The sequence below is a fragment of the Hippoglossus stenolepis genome, chromosome 5 (assembly GCF_022539355.2).
Source record: "Hippoglossus stenolepis isolate QCI-W04-F060 chromosome 5, HSTE1.2, whole genome shotgun sequence".
Classification (NCBI taxonomy): Eukaryota; Metazoa; Chordata; class Actinopteri; order Pleuronectiformes; family Pleuronectidae; genus Hippoglossus; species Hippoglossus stenolepis.
Window position 1 is genome coordinate 17417590 of NC_061487.1, and position 15858 is coordinate 17433447.

Sequence of the window (15858 nt, forward strand, 5' to 3'; positions counted from 1 at the left end):
GCACTCTCATATTGAAAGAGAAGTATACAACATAACTATGGTTCTTTTATCAGTTTTATTACGGATTTAAAATGTTATGTGTTATATCTTTATGTGATCGGCTCCAGCTTGTACAAAATTCTGCAGCCAGGGTTTTCAATGAGAAATGGGAAGAGAGATCACATTACTCTGGCTTTAGCGTCTTTAAACTGGCTTCCAGTATCACTGAGGATTGATTTAAAAAATAATTGTACTTGTTTTTAAGTCTTTAATGGTACAGCACCTTCATACATCTGTGATTGTTTGTCAGTGTATGTTTCTAACCGTTCCCTAAGGTCAAACTACAAAAAGTTTGGGGAAGCAGCTTTCTGTTACTATGCACCAATGGTTTGGAGGAAACTCCCACCTTACATCATACAAGCTACTTCTGTTGATAGTTATATAAAACAACTCAAGACATATTTCTGTGAAATTGCTTTTAATTAATTGTATCTTCTTTTTTTAACACTATTATCTTTATTCCTTTTTTATACCTTTTGCTAGTTTTATGTATTCTTACATTTTTTTAATCTTAAGTCTTTGTTTTATTGCTTACTTATTGTTATTGATCTATCTTATTTCATGACTTTGATTTTATTATAAAGCCCTTTAATCTGCATTGTATGTATCCAAGGTGCTGTATATTTAAATGTATTATTATTAAAATGCATGTTATGTACAAGTCGGTATAACTTCACTGTAGTAAAAATTCTAACTAGGTGAATATATTCGACAACGATATGAATATTAGAAACAGATATATGAAATTTGTAGATACAGTATTTAGGACTACAATCAAATGAGTTAGACTACAGGACATATTAAGGCACAAACTGCACTATAATTAAGTATATATACATTTTTATAATATATACATTTACATATACAATATGTCACTGTGATGTGTTTTACTTTTTTACTTACACTTTTGTTTAGTAAGGACAAGACACCTGATTATTGTGGTGAGTGTTGAACTTACATGACATTTATGGTCAACACTTGAGGGAGAGTGTGTTTATTCCTCTCTCTCTCTGTGTGTGTGTGTGTGTGTGTGTGTCTGTGTGTCTGTTTGTGTCTGTGTCTCTCTCTATGTGTGTGTATGTGTATTTAAGGCGGTACATCACGTACAGTCCACATTAGCGTGACAGTGGGTGTGTTTCTCCGAAAGAATGAATCAGTACATTTCAGATCATTGAAGGACAACTGAGACACACACACACACACTCAGTCGATGAAGACGAAGACGAAGAGGAAGAAGCAGCAGCAGCGGGGACGAGTCAGAGACACAGCTTTACCAGCAACAGCAACAGGGAGCTGTGAGTTTAGCTAACTAACGTCACACCGCTGCTAACCACGTGCTCTGGACAAGGACAGATGTGTTAGAACATCACCGGCACCGATCTGAGACCAGGTCAGTCACTCACCCGCCAGAGGAGTCCTTTAATAACTTAACGCTGTTAGTTATGGACGGTTTTCACTCGGTTTTCAAAGTTGTACGAAACGATATTTAAAGCCGGGCTAGCTTCGGGGGGTTTTAATCACACATCTGCCGCTCACTCTTCTTTAGAACGAGCTCATGCTAATTATTCACATACGCGAGTTTATTCTGAGCTCGTTAATTAACTGTGAGCACATTGTATAACAACACGGAGGGTACACACTCTTCATGTACAGACTATAACAACACAAAGGTTACACACTCTTCATGTACAGACTATAACAACACAAAGGTTAAACACTCTTCGTGTACTGACTATAACAACACGGAGGGTACACACTCTTCGTGTACTGACTATAACAACACAAAGGTTACACACTCTTAGTGTACAGACTATAACAACACGGAGGGTACACACTCTTCCTGTAGAGTCTCTGGTAAACACCCAGGGACACTATGGCGCGAGAGGAGGGTCAAAAGGGGGCCGTGTCCTCAGCGCTGCCGGGCGTTTATTTGAAAAGCCTACAGTTTGGTTATAACTATATGTTTTCAGGACACAAGGCTGGTAAATCATTTAAGACAAGATAAGATAAGATGATCCATATTCCCTAAGGAAACGTGCGGTGTAACAACAGCAAGGTCCATCAAAGGTTCACATCAGTAAACTATTGAGCAACAAGTGTAAGGACACAAATATAAATGGAATAAAAACTCATTTATACAGTGTAAACAGAATATGTACATCGCACCTAAACCATTCAAATTAAACTGATGTGTTCTTCTTCTGTGGAAGTCTCCTTTGAAATATGAGTTGATCTCAATATTTAGAGGACAGCTACTGATGACTACAGGACGAACCTGTTCTGACTCACACCAGCCATCCGGTTCCTGTAAAAGCTTCTGTAATCGGATCTCTATGAATGCAGAGATACACGAGGCTCAGGCTTCTGATTCAGAGGTTAATGGAAACGTCTGATGAAGCTCAAATAGTAATTTTATCCTAACAATACAATACAGTGAAAGATTCTCTGTTAAAGCCTTAACTCCTTTCAAAACTTTAGACCTCAACCTTCATTATATTTATGAGAACAAAAAAGAGCTGATGTCAGTATCTGTCCGTAACTTATTAAAAGCCACCACATATGAGCACATCGAAAACTTGATGAACGAGTATAACACAGTTTCAGGTGATGTAGACCCATCTATCTTGTTCTGCTGTGTAATCTTTCCCTCCTTCTTACTTTTATTGTTCCTTTGTCAATGCACTTCACGCCCCTGAAGCATATGAACATCAGTGATACACATGCTCTTACACCACGAGATACTATGTGTCTAAGAGTCCAGTAGATGGCGCCAACTCACTAAAAATGGCCTCCACAGCACCTTTTTGATTTCAAATCAACATCATTCACTCACAGTCTTCGGGTTTGCGCTATTACAAGGTTTGATATGGTGTTGGTCAGTAGGTGGCACATTACCATGAAAGTGATGTTGAGACTGAAGTTTCAAATCATTGAGAGCATCCTTCAAATTGAGTTTTTATTTATTTTATACATATACTGTATAGTGACAGCCTTCCATCGACCCGTCTGTCCTCGCCACTCTGATTGAATCTCAGGATCATTATGAGGTACTAATGTTGTTACACAGGCTCAATAATCTCAATCAGATAAGATGGTGAAGAAGGCAAAGTTCACATTTGCCGTGATTTTACAAAACATGTTTTTTGGCTTCTTGAACATCTCAATATTCGCTTTGAGGGAATTTCCAAGGGTCGGAGTTTTGGCACAAACATTTACTTGGATTCAAAGTCTCTCTTTTGTCTTAAGAGGGAAAAGCACAATAGTTTGGGTAATTAAACAGTTGGTATAGAATATATATTTTTTACACGCTTTTATTTTTGTTCTTGCTACTGGTTTGTTGATCTGTTGCAGAGTCGGTAACTCATGTTTACTTAGAGTCTTTAGAGGGATTTTTGAGCATTACTCTAGTTCTCATGGGATTTCTTTGATGTATTTTTATGCCTTTAATGTTTGATAAAACGAGGCAGTTTTTGTTTTCTTGAGAATGTTTGAAAATGCTATCCTATTAGTTGATCAGTATCTGACACAGATGTTACTCTCTACAAAAACTATGATTTTTATGAGGTAATATCAGATTTTCATACAGGTTGTTTTTTATGCAATTCCTTCTGTATTAAAATTGTTTCTGAGGGGCATTAACTTCCAATGGCAACTTACGGACACTTTTTACATATCTCACACTGCTGTGGGTGGTTTGCGCTTTTCAGAAAGAACAACTATAACTCTTTATTTCCCTGCAGACTCTCCAGTCACCTGTAATGCAGTCGGGAGCCTGACAGCAGCAGCTATGTTGGCGAGGGCCACCCTGAGCAGAGGAATTACTGCCCTCCGCCTCAGTAAGAATATGACTCTGTATGTGAATGAATTAGCGTCTCCAGCCTCAGGAAGCCAGACCCTGGCCTCTGAAGAACCCAAGCCCCTCATGCTGATGCTACCGTGGCTGGGTTCGCGTCCCCAAGCTGTGGCCAAGTACTGTGAGATCTACTTCCGCACCGGCTTCGATGTGCTCGTAGTGGAGAGTGAGGTAAGGATATTACCCATCATTGATGAAATGAACATGTACATATCTTACGAGGGTACAATTAGATTTTCTAAATAGTCACAAAAGCAATTGTTGATTCCTGCAACTTGCAATCTCATGCTACAGAAAGGTTTTCAGTTTTGTGTTTTTATTATTATTTCTTCAAGAAATAAATGCACTGTTGTCTACACACCCATTAATGTTGATCATAAAATGAGGGGTCCTTCAACCTTCTGTTTGTTTCACACACACTAGGTGAAACACTTCCTCTGGCCTCGCTGGGGTCTGGATCATGGAAAGAATTTGATCGAGTTGCTCCAGAGCGAACGCTTTGTGTCCCGCCAACTCATCGTCCATGCCTTCTCTATCGGTGGCTACACGTTTACCCAGCTGCTGGTTCATGTGTCCCGGGACATGCAGAAATATCAGTCGCTCACAAAGAGGATCAAAGGTCAAGTCTTTGATAGCTTGGTGATGGGCACTGTGGAGATGATGGCCTCAGGTATTAACATGATTTAACTTTGTGATTTCGTGTCATTATTATTAGGCACACATGCAGATGATGCGTATATGAATGGGAGTGAATGTTTTCAGTGCAAATGCCTGAAGTGTTTTTTTTCTCCTCTCTGCACAGGTCTAGGTAAAACCGTATTTCCTCGTTTGGAGTCACTGGTAAAAAAGGTGAGCATGCTATACTTTGGCATGTTCAAACAGCAAACGGTGGACTACTACAACACAAGCATCGATGTGTTTTGGAACACACCAATCCCCGCCCCCTCACTGTTCCTCTTTTGCGAGAACGATCTGTTAAGCGACGCGCAGACTACGATTGAATTGATCGACTTCTGGCGAAGGCGCGGGATAAACATCACCACAAAGAAGTGGGCGGATTCAACACATGCAGGTCACCTGAAGAGGCACCCACAGGAGTATGTGACCGCACTGGAATTATTCTTCTATTCACTCAATGTCGCTCCGCTGAAGGCCAAGATGTAAGATGGTCGCACTTAAACTTGATTCCACGTCAGCTTGACTGTTCCTGTTTTCTTTGTTTCCCCGAAATGTTTGTTGTCTTTTTGTGTGTGTTGCAGTAATATTAAGAAAGCACTTTGATTAATGCTTGCAGGTATGTTTAAATTATACTGTAGTTCAGTTTCCACTACAAATCACTTTTAGAAGATGAATATAGATGGAGTTAATGGAACAATGTGTACAGAGATGGCCACAAGCACATTTTCTGTATGGATCATTAACACAGGCAATTGTATTTGTAAAGTACAATCCATTACAGGTTAACTCAACTTACTTTACATTAAAGTGCATACAAGAAGTTACATGAGATTGTATTAAATAACTGTGGCTTATTTTACACATCATTTTACACATCTTTGTTTTTTTTTTTACCCCTCGCCTGAATGTTCCGGACAGTTTCCTGTTGTTGTGAGCGCGTCTGACCTGGATACTCTCCTGATGCGTTCTGCGCACGTGAACGGCAAACTCTGCCTTGACCCAATTTATCGCTCATTTTCTGAAATTCCTGTCGGAAAACTGCTAATGTTTCGTCATTGCTTGAAGTTTGATAAACCGTTCCAGTGTTCAAACTCCCATTACTTAATGTTTAATAACGTTTATGTTTGCATACACAACTGATAAGCTCCAGTTCATACTGAGATTATTTTTTATCGTGAAAGATATGCAAAATGTACTTGTCTTTTCAGGGACTATATTGTGGTACACAGGAAGTACTGCAGTGTTGTGTCTGGCAGCAGCAGTAGAAGAATAGCACTAATAGCAATAGTAGCATTAATATAGCTGGAAGACTTATAGAAACTTAAAATTCATAAACCTCATGAATAGAAACTTAAACAAATATAACCAGTGCCTTGAAGAATATCTAATAATTTAAAAGAAATTCCACCATGTAGGTGTTTGTTGAACTGGATGAAAACCAGATGATAACATCTTGATATATGCAGGAGCTCATGTGAGCTGGTGGTATCCATCAGTTACGTGGGCGTTTTTCCATGTTGTGAGATCTTTACAACTGTTTATCTGTCTCCATTCTTTCTATCAATATTGTTTTTCCTCACAAAGTTGCAACTAACAACTGAACATTTGAAAACCTCTGGAAATTGTACAAACTGTGGTCTCTCATAACTTGAACATCTCCTACATTTCTGACATGTATACTTATATTCCAGACTAGTGTTTCTTTATCTATTCTCTTGCTGGTGGTCTAGAAATAAATATGTGAGAATCTTCTCTGAGGTGTGATGGAATTTTTTGTTCGGACTAATTTCTAGAAAAGTCAAAAATGATTTTAAACTCTAACTGTAGTATAATTCTAATTTCTGTGTTTAAGTGCCATTATTGTATATTCACCCCATCATCCTCCACCTTGAAGGTACTTACGGAAAACACACACACACAGAACTGTTAAATATGCTTCTTCTGTATGGACACAGGGGACTCATTTGGCTGTGAAGCCTCACCGCTCTCTCCGTTTTTTTCACACATCAGACCCTCTGGATAAGCATTTAATTATACTTAAGGATTCAGTGTAGAATTTAGTGACATCTAGAGGTGAAGTGTCATGTTCCAAACATGACAGGGCACCTGTGGTAGCCTTCAGTTTTCATAAAACCTCAAAAGTCATTAAATATAAAGAGCCTATTCTAGGGTAAAGAAAACAACAATTTGTACAATTTAGATGAAACACATTAGTGAGAACATCACTGGGATTATTTTATATTCAATGGATCCCTTTCCCCTAAATCTTACACACTGAACCAATAATGTAAATTATTTATATGTCGAACATATCTATAATGCACGAATGATATGTTTGTTTTCAGGCAAATTTCTGCCCCTTGAGGTCACTGTGAAGATATTTCTATTTGCAGCTGAATCTCTGCAACATGACATAGTTACACCTTATAGTATTACCACTGCATATTCAGTACATAGCAACATGGATGTTAAAGGTACAAAATGAAACAACATTTTAAAGACAAAATATTTACAAGATGCATTTATTTTATGTTATTTTGTTGTGACACCTCCGGGCCCGCAGGAGGCGCCACGCTCCAGATTCCCGCTGCTAAACTCGGATAGTGACGGTTTCCGCTCACTTTCTAAGATGTCAGCCCACATATGTAAACATGCGACGAATCCTGGCAGCTAATCGCGATCCAGCTAAACGGCTCCGTGACACGTGTTGATCTCACGGTGACTTTTTCTTCTGAATAGTTTAATATTACGCTCCAGTGTTGGAGTGTGAGCAGATAAAACCGCAGTTTGTGAGTTATTACCGAGCCGGGGAGGCTAACTCTATCGTGCTAACGTTAGCTAGCAGCAGAGAGCCATGCCTGCTCCTCAGACCATATTCGTCGCCTCTCTTCCAGCCTCGGCTTCGAACCAGCGTCTTGAAGAAATCTTCTCAGAGGTCGGTCCGGTGAAGCAGTGCTTCGTGGTCAGAGAGAAAGGTGATGTTGTCATTTACTTTGCGTCTTTTACGTTAATAATTAGTTAACAAGGCAAATTATCAATTGAATCACAGTGTAGAGTAACTCGTGACAATGTAAAAAAACTTTAATAACTAGGAGCAGCGAGGTTAAAATAAAAATAACTACACCAGCAACTAACATATTCGTTTCTTTTTTTTAAACCAGGTACAGAAACATGTCGGGGCTTTGGCTATGTCACATACGCAATGGAGGAGGATTCCCAGCAAGCTATGAAAACAATAAAAGACTACGACGGACAGAGGATCTCTCTTTCTGTGGCCAAGCAGAAAATAAAAGATAAAAAGAAAACAGGTGGGTATGAGGACACATGTCCAAAAGCAGCAGTTTTCTGCTTTTACTTTTCCTTCTTCATAACCTTGTTCATGTCTTTCATTCTGCAGCTAAACCACCAGCTAAAGAACCAGCTGAAGTACCAGGTAAAGAACCAGGTAAAGAACCAGCCAAAGTACCAGCTAAAGTACCAGTTAAAGTACCAGCTAAACCACCAGCTAAAGTACCAGTTAAAGTACCAGCTAAAGTATCAGTTAAAGTACCAGCTAAAGTACCAACTGAAGTACCAGCTAAAGCTCCGGCTCCTAAAGTGAACGAGGAGGGATCTAAAGGCATCAGGAAGAAACTACTGAAAGCAAAGCTCATCATCAGGAACCTCAGTTTCAAGGTACAGTGCACAACATTGATGTGGAACAAAATAATGTGAAATCGCACTTTGATCCACAGACATGTACTTGTTGAGAAGATTTGTTGCTTGAGCTGCAGGGTGATACGTGTCTTGTGTTGTAGTGTTCAGAAGATGACCTGAAGCAGGTGTTTTCCAAGTTCGGAACAGTTCTTGAGTCCAAAATTCCCCTGAAACCTGGTAACATTTGTCTAAATTCTTATAACCATTTCAAACATTGTTTTTGAATTGCTGTGCGACTGTCGATTGGGACGATCGATCATGCGCTTCCCGTATTCACTTTGTCTTTTTGTATAGATGGGAAGATGCGAGGATTTGCGTTCGTCTTGTTTAAAAACGTGTCTCAGGCAGCAAAAGCTCTTCAGAGCATGAACCTGAAGGAGATAAAAGGTCAGTGACTGAGACAACTGCAAACTTTTGTCTAGGTTAAATAGTGTGACTGCATTTTCTAAACATTATTGTTCTATCCACAGGGAGGCAGGTAGCAGTTGACTGGGCTATACCTAAGGACAAATACCTTGCGACACAGCAATCCACCAGTGCAGGTACATTTTCAAGAGTGAACAACATTTCCTCTTTTCAATATCTACAACACAATTAAATGAAAAGAGCAAACTTTGTGAGTCCTTACAGTCATCGGAGTATGTCAGTCAGTATCCAAATAAAGATTTTAATTTTGTTCTGCATCACAGGAAATAAAACTACAGAGGCAGCAACTGTAAAACAGTCGGACCCAGAAAGTGAACCCGAAGATGAAGAGGAGGAGGAGGAGGAGGAGGAAACGAAACCAGCTCCACCATCAAAGAAAAAGTGTGAACCCCAGATATAAACCATTCTGTCCATTTGCTGTCACATTTTTACATTCGGTTAATTTAACTGGTTGACTTTTTTTGTCAATTGTGTGATTTTCTGCAGAGTCGCCTCTAAACCAGCTGTGCAGCAGGTAGAGGAATCCCAATCAGAGGATGAGGAGGATGAGGAGGATGATGAGGATGATGAGGAACAAGATAGTGAAGAGGAGGAGGAGGAGGACGATGATAATGATGATGATGATAATGAGGACGATGATGATGAGGAACACGATAGTGAAGAGGAGGACGATGATGACGATGATGATGATGATGATGAAGAAGAGAAATCAGGTATAAATTCTCAGCTTATCTTAAATTTGTAGGACTGTTATACAAATGTTTTATTTGATTGTTTCAACTTTTTTTGTTGTTTGGTGCTTTTTCCTGTAGCTAAAAAGAAAGCACAAAATAAACTTCTCCCATCTGATGTTAAAGAGGGCAGAACAATTTTCATCAGGTATGTGACTCGTCCTATTTTCATTTATCTCACTCTAAAACATTTTTTAAGATTGTTTCATTTTCCACTTTTCTCACTATTATTATTGAGCATTTATGTTATAATCATAAATGTGCTTGTTTCTCCTGGCTCATTCAGGAACCTGTCCTTTGACACAGAGGAAGAAGGTCTTGAGGAAGTTCTCCTGAAGTACGGAGAACTTAACTACATCAAGATAGTTCTCCACCCAGACACCGACCATTCCAAAGGTCGGTCAGCTGTGCTTTAGACGGACACTATTCGTCCTCTCTTGTTTTACAAAACTTGCTGATTGGCTCATTTTGTTTTTTTGTTTTGTTTTGCTAGGTTGTGCATTTGCTCAGTTTAAGACTAAAGATTGTGCAGACAAGTGCATAGCTGCATCAGAAGACCAGGCCGAGGTAATCTTAAAAACCAACCCTAAATATTCTCCATATCTTTTTATTTTATGTTACGGCATCATCTGTTATTGTGTTTTGTGAATGTTGCTGCCTTGCTCCAACACTTTGTTGTTTGATGCAGAATGGCGGTGTGCGTGTGGACGGCAGAAAGCTGTTGATTGTGGCAGCAGTGACCAGAGAGGATGCTTCCAAACTGAAGGTCGATAAAGTTAAAGTAGAATCAGGCACCAGGAACCTGTACCTGGCCAGAGAGGGATGTGAGTAATCCCGTTTCGTCCTCCTGTTTTCTCCTCCTATGTTTTCTCAGGCATTTTTCCTTCTAACGGTTTCGTCTTAGAGTTATTTATTTATGTATTTCTTCGTGCTGATTTGAAGTAAGTTTCATAGACTTCCGCATTAAAAACCATGAACGGATAAATCTCCAAGTGAGATGCAAAGTCAGCCAAGCCATGTCTGACTTGTGAGAGGTGCACATTAAATTATTAGATCAGTTTAGTTGTCACACTCCTTTGCTGAGTTGATTCTAGATCAGTTCTATGTCTTACTCTGTTCTCTTCTTCTGACTTCAACAACCAGTGATCAGAGCTGGAACCAAGGCTGCAGAGGGTGTACCTGAAGCAGACATGATCAAAAGAACCAGAGTGAGTTTATTTTTCTTCAACATTTCTTCTTTCTATTTTGAGAATGATTTTTTGTACTTATATTCACCGCTGAATTGACTCATATATTTTTTCTCTTTGTCTCCTCTCCTAGTTTGAAGAAATAAAGAGGACCAAGCTTCGGGACATTAGTGTGTTTGTATCGAAGAATCGTCTGTGTGTCCATAACCTGCCCAAGTCGGTCGACAATAAAAAACTCAGAGAGCTCTGCCTTGAAGCCATAAAGGGTGGGAAGGGAGTGCGCATCCCAGAGGTACATTTCTTTAAATACAGCACAATTTAATAAAAAAAATTTATTGCAGCTTTGTAAAACATTCCTGGAAATAGTTTTTGTGGATGTGGCAGCTATAGAATTAGTCTGTGTGCCCAGTAGGGGGTGTTGTCTTCATTTATATTCATGCTGTGTGTGTGTGCACGTCCTGTTTCTCCTCTCAGTGTCGGGTGATGTATGATAAGAAGCCAGAGAAGGGTAAGGTGATGGGACAGTCGTTAGGTTACGGCTTTGTCCAGTTCCAGGACCATGAAAATGCTCTCAAAACACTTCGTTACCTCAACAACAACCCTGATATCTTTGGGTCTCACAAGGTACACTTTACTCTGGACAACTTAAGTAGTAAAATGAATATTAGTGTGTTTAAAGGCAGCTTTTTGAAATGTACTTCCTTTTCTTGGTCTGCAGAGACCTGTTGTTGAGTTCTCCCTGGAGGATTCAAGGAAACTTAAAATGAAGGAATTGCGACAACAAAAGAACAAGGTTTGTCTATAAATTAGAGTTATATCCTCATCTTAGAATCAGCGTCTAAACAAAAATTGCTTTTTTTCCAAATGGAAAATAACGCTGTGTGTACGTTTTTGCAGCAGTTTACCCAAAATCGTCCCTATCAAGGAGGAGCTAAACCTCAGGCAGCCAGTGGTGGACAAGGCCCGAGGGAAGGAGGAAGTAAACCACAGTCGTCATCAGTGCTGGGAGGAAAGGAGAGCGGTATGAAAGGATTATGACTTTTTACATGCGGTTCACCATGCTTATATTAACCATGTAGAAAAGTGAAAAACATATTCTGTCACAAGACAGACAAAGAACAGCACATAGCGCTGAGGAGAAACCCTGTTACCTTTAACCAGCTGTAACACTGAAGTGAAATGGCAAACAAGGCCTTTTCATTTGTGCCGTTACCATTTGGTGTCCCTCTTACATCTTTTCATATTCTCTCTGTCCACTGTTTGTTCTGTGTTTATCAGCTCCACCTCAAAACCAGAAGAAAGACAAACTCTTCTCCGGCTTCCAGACCAAACCTGAGGTTGAACACATTTCTCTGGAGAATGGAAAGAAACGAAAGAAAGTTCTGAATTTACCTTCTCATCGGGGACCTAAGATCAGGTGGAGATTATATTGCCTACTTGTCTCCTGTGTAAAATATTCGTACCCATCTGCTGTGCTTCAGCCGATCGATCTTTACAGCTAAATTAATAAAAAATTTAGGATATACGTCAAACAAAATCCGATTAACAGTTGCAAATACAAGTCACAGGAGCGATCTTCTCTTACCTCAACATAATTAGTTATTGTGTAACCAAAGGAAAAAGTTACCTGCTGGATCTCTGTTCATATTTTTCAACTTGAAAGAATTTCATGCATGGACATTACAGTGGTGGATGTTTTTCCCTCATGAGTTTAGTCAACCTGTCAATTTACATTATGCAGTTTCATTGCTGGGAATTACTGGCTAATAATAATACTAATTCAACATCTAGATCTATTTTATTGCAATTACCACAAATGCCAACTCGTCGTCTTTCCCATCATGTGTAACCAATGTTGCCTGTTTTGTCTTTTTTTTTACAGAATGCGTGATAAAGGAAAGCAGCAAGTCCCACCACCCAAGAAAGCGAAACCTGGATCCACCAGAAAAGAGCCTCAAAGACGACAAATGGAAAAGCCCATGCAGTCCAGAAGCCAGGTTTCTACATATTCTGCTGTTAATGCTTATTCGTAACCTGGTGTCATGTTCAGTCAGTGAAGCCCTGATTTATTTGAAACAATTTAAAAACAGTGGCTTGTCTGTTTTAATTTTCAAGCCCCTGAGACTTGGCTTGCACAAAGAACAAGAACGTTGCCAAAACCAAATGCAAACAACCCTAAAACTGGCTGTTGCTGGAAGTCTGCTTGGGAGATTTACAGAAGTTTATCAGTACAACAGAACTGCCTCTGTACAAACGTGTATTACATCCACTGGATGACCTATGATCATTAACTTAGGCTTAATTTGAGATTATTAGTGGTGCACATGGCCAAATATATATGATTAAAGTCTAAGAGATGTATAAGAACAATATAAAGGATTTAGGTTTCTGACATTCTAAAAGTGGAACAATCAGTTTGTTAACAGAGCTCTGTGGCAGATACAGATGTATCAGCCAATATTCTAGGTTATTAGTCATCTATTGGATTTGGCAAATGCAATGTGATGGCTCATAAGAATAATAGTCAACACAAGGACATTTAAAACTACCTCATACACTGTCAGTACAAAATATCTACTCTTAATGCTTAAATCCTGAAGGATTAAGCTGTACGTTGCCAGATGTAATATAAAGTGTTAACTATCGCACTCTCACATTTTACTTAGGACAGCAATCCCTGTTAGAAGTGTTTTTCTTGCTTGTCGGTTTGGTGACATCGGAGTTGTCCTGTGGTTTTATCTTAACACTGTCTTCATTTTGTTTTTTTCCACAAGATTAAAGCAGCTAAGCAGCCGTTCAAGAGGGACGGGGACCGCTTCGACAGCCTGGTGGAGCAGTACAAGAAGAAGCTGATGGGCAACAGTGACAAGAGCAGCAACGTCAAAAGAAACAAGTGGTTTAATAGCTAATTATGTGTGTGTGAGTGTGTGTGTGTGAGTGAGTGAGAGAGAAATGCCCTTGACTCTTAGAAGTTACTTTTTTAATCTACATTTGACATCTTGAGGTTTTAAAGTAAATGCGATGGTTCTTCATACATTCGTTTTGTGTCGGATCGACCAGTTTCTCATATGTTAAACTGAACCGTCACTTAACTTCAGTCACCCTGCTCCTGCGTGTCTGTAATACAAGTTCATGTTGTTGGTTTTTTTCCGCTGAATCAGACTGAATTATACAAAAAATGGCGTTTCTCTTTGTCTACATGTGTTTTTAAGAAAATGTACAAAACCACCTGAATGTGTGTTTTATTGTTTATCTTTTTTTGCATTAAATCCAGATTTGTTGCAGGATGATTCTGGCTGTGTCGGTTCCTAGTGACAGTCACTATTTTTGAATGGTAGTTTAAAGCAGAAGTTAATCATAAGCCGCTGTGGATAAACGCTTCCCACTCATGACCCCAGAACACCCACGAATGACCCTGGTCTACGTGTCTTTTTGCACTTTATTCTCATCTCCCTCATCTCATCTCACTACACAACAACCACACACTTCCTGAACAAATTTTTTTCAAACAATTTATTCATATTTAAAACTCAATAGTTAAAAAAAATACTGTCAACTGTACAAAAATATACAAAATGTCAATCTATGGATTTAAATAACATGATATTGCGCTGAAGTCGAAGTTGCCCTTTACCCTTCCTGTTCTCATGCAAACACACCTGTTGTTCTTGGCAACTTTCCTCAATGGCTGACATCACTGTTCGATGTGATGCCTCCTCCTCACAGTGCTGAGTCAACTTCAGGACTGAGCTAATGTGTAGATTCCTATTTTGTTGATGCAACATTTGTGTCCTGTAATACAGACCTATGAGCAGCTGAAGTGTCTGTGCAAAATGTGCTCAGGATTAGTTTACATGCAAACATTCCCGTGCTACACACATGCTGATGAAAAAGACAATAATTGGTACAAAATACATATTTTCTAAGTAAAGTAGATAAATAAATACATATGTATAAAAATAAGTGCATGTTCAAGAATAAATTTCCTTCAAAACACATGGCAAAAGTTCAATATGGCCACGAGCGACATCACTGATGCCGATTTAAAAATATTGGTCCTCATGTCTGACTTTTAACAAGTCTCCAGTTGATCCAGGTTCTTCAGCAGCAGATTCAGAAACTCCTTCACTCTCATCAGAGCCTCAATGCTCGCTGTGTGAATGAACTCTTTCGGACTCTGCAGCCTCGGCTCGGGCATCGAGGGCTTTGGCCGCCACTCGCTGCAGTGCCCCTTCCTCCACTGATCAACATAACCCGTCAATGAGGAGATTTCCAATTTGACCCGGGGGACCCTGTGAAAGGTGTCGGAGATCAGGCTGTTGTAACCGTCCAGGACCGTCACTATGGAGGATGCTCCGTTCAGGTTGTCAGCAGGTGTCAGGCTGGCCGGGTACTGCAGCAAGACAGAGAGCAAGAGTCAGTCGTGTCAATTAGAACCAGAACCTGAGGTGATTTGGATCTGCTAAGAATAGCACATACTCATACACATGCCTGATTTCCTTTCAACAAGATCCACAAATTATTCTGAGAAATCAATAAAAATGTTGCATGGCTCCATATCCTGCAACGTTCAGGAATGTCAAATATTTAATGGGGTTTTTCCCTGAGCCATTCTGCATCCTTCCACCAAGTTTCATTGACATCTGTTCTGTTGCGTACAATCAAACATAGAAACTATGTAAAACTAACTACAAGTAAACTACAGTTTCTGTGAAATATTAAATTCTTCACAAACAAAACTACAGCTCTTACCTTGAAGTCTTTGTCCAGCCTGTCAACAAGCTGCTCTGCCATCCACTTAACCTTGGACTTCATCATCACTACTTCCGGCGGCACAGGAGCGGCCGAACACACACTTAAAACTTGCAGCAGGGAAAACAGGAGGGCCAGAGTGTAGTCCATGTTGTATGCCGTATCTTTGGGGATGTGGAGGATTGAGGATAGCTCTGGTTTTCCTGGAAGAAAAAATGGAATCGGACATAATCAGAGATGATGCAGGTTACCTTGCCTTTTCATGTTTGTGTATCTTTAACCGTTGTGTCATCTCACAAAAATGGCAGCTATGAGTTCATGTCAGAAAGTCTACTGTTTGTACACACGCTTCTTTCCAGTGATTTACTCAATATGTTTGATTGTGGCAGCAAATATTTGTGATGGTGACACCTGTGAATTTCTGGCTGAGTAACTGCTACAAAGATCACTGAGTTTGTCTGACACTTTTATCCCCAAACATCCCCAGATTATTATT

At 39.6% G+C, this 15858-nt stretch overlaps 3 protein-coding genes across 3 annotated transcripts; 2 read left to right on the forward strand and 1 right to left on the reverse strand.

Annotated features, from left to right (window-relative positions):
• Positions 1-1084: 1084 nt before the first annotated feature.
• Positions 1085-6322, forward strand: si:dkey-5i3.5 (uncharacterized protein LOC565091 homolog). Its single transcript, XM_035157373.2, has 4 exons — positions 1085-1429; positions 3780-4063; positions 4316-4562; positions 4695-6322. Exons 2-4 carry the CDS (start codon positions 3827-3829, stop codon positions 5054-5056), a joined length of 846 nt encoding a protein of 281 aa, XP_035013264.2. The 5' UTR covers positions 1085-1429; positions 3780-3826; the 3' UTR covers positions 5057-6322.
• Positions 6323-7181: 859 nt separating this feature from the next.
• On the forward strand, positions 7182-13900 carry rbm28 (RNA binding motif protein 28). The gene is made up of 20 exons (XM_035157573.2): positions 7182-7545; positions 7732-7878; positions 7968-8245; positions 8368-8443; positions 8561-8653; positions 8737-8808; positions 8956-9073; positions 9179-9405; positions 9505-9571; positions 9710-9819; positions 9917-9990; positions 10112-10247; positions 10567-10631; positions 10744-10902; positions 11085-11234; positions 11329-11403; positions 11508-11631; positions 11889-12027; positions 12493-12607; positions 13385-13900. The coding sequence occupies exons 1-20, from the start codon at positions 7425-7427 to the stop codon at positions 13517-13519; spliced, it is 2481 nt and encodes an 826-aa protein (XP_035013464.2). The 5' UTR covers positions 7182-7424; the 3' UTR covers positions 13520-13900.
• Positions 13901-14167: 267 nt separating this feature from the next.
• Positions 14168-15593, reverse strand: LOC118110031 (leptin). Its single transcript, XM_035157574.2, has 2 exons — positions 15363-15593; positions 14168-15003 (listed from the first exon to the last, which is right to left on the reverse strand). Exons 1-2 carry the CDS (start codon positions 15510-15512, stop codon positions 14683-14685), a joined length of 471 nt encoding a protein of 156 aa, XP_035013465.1. The 5' UTR covers positions 15513-15593; the 3' UTR covers positions 14168-14682.
• Between the last annotated feature and the right edge of the window lie 265 nt (positions 15594-15858).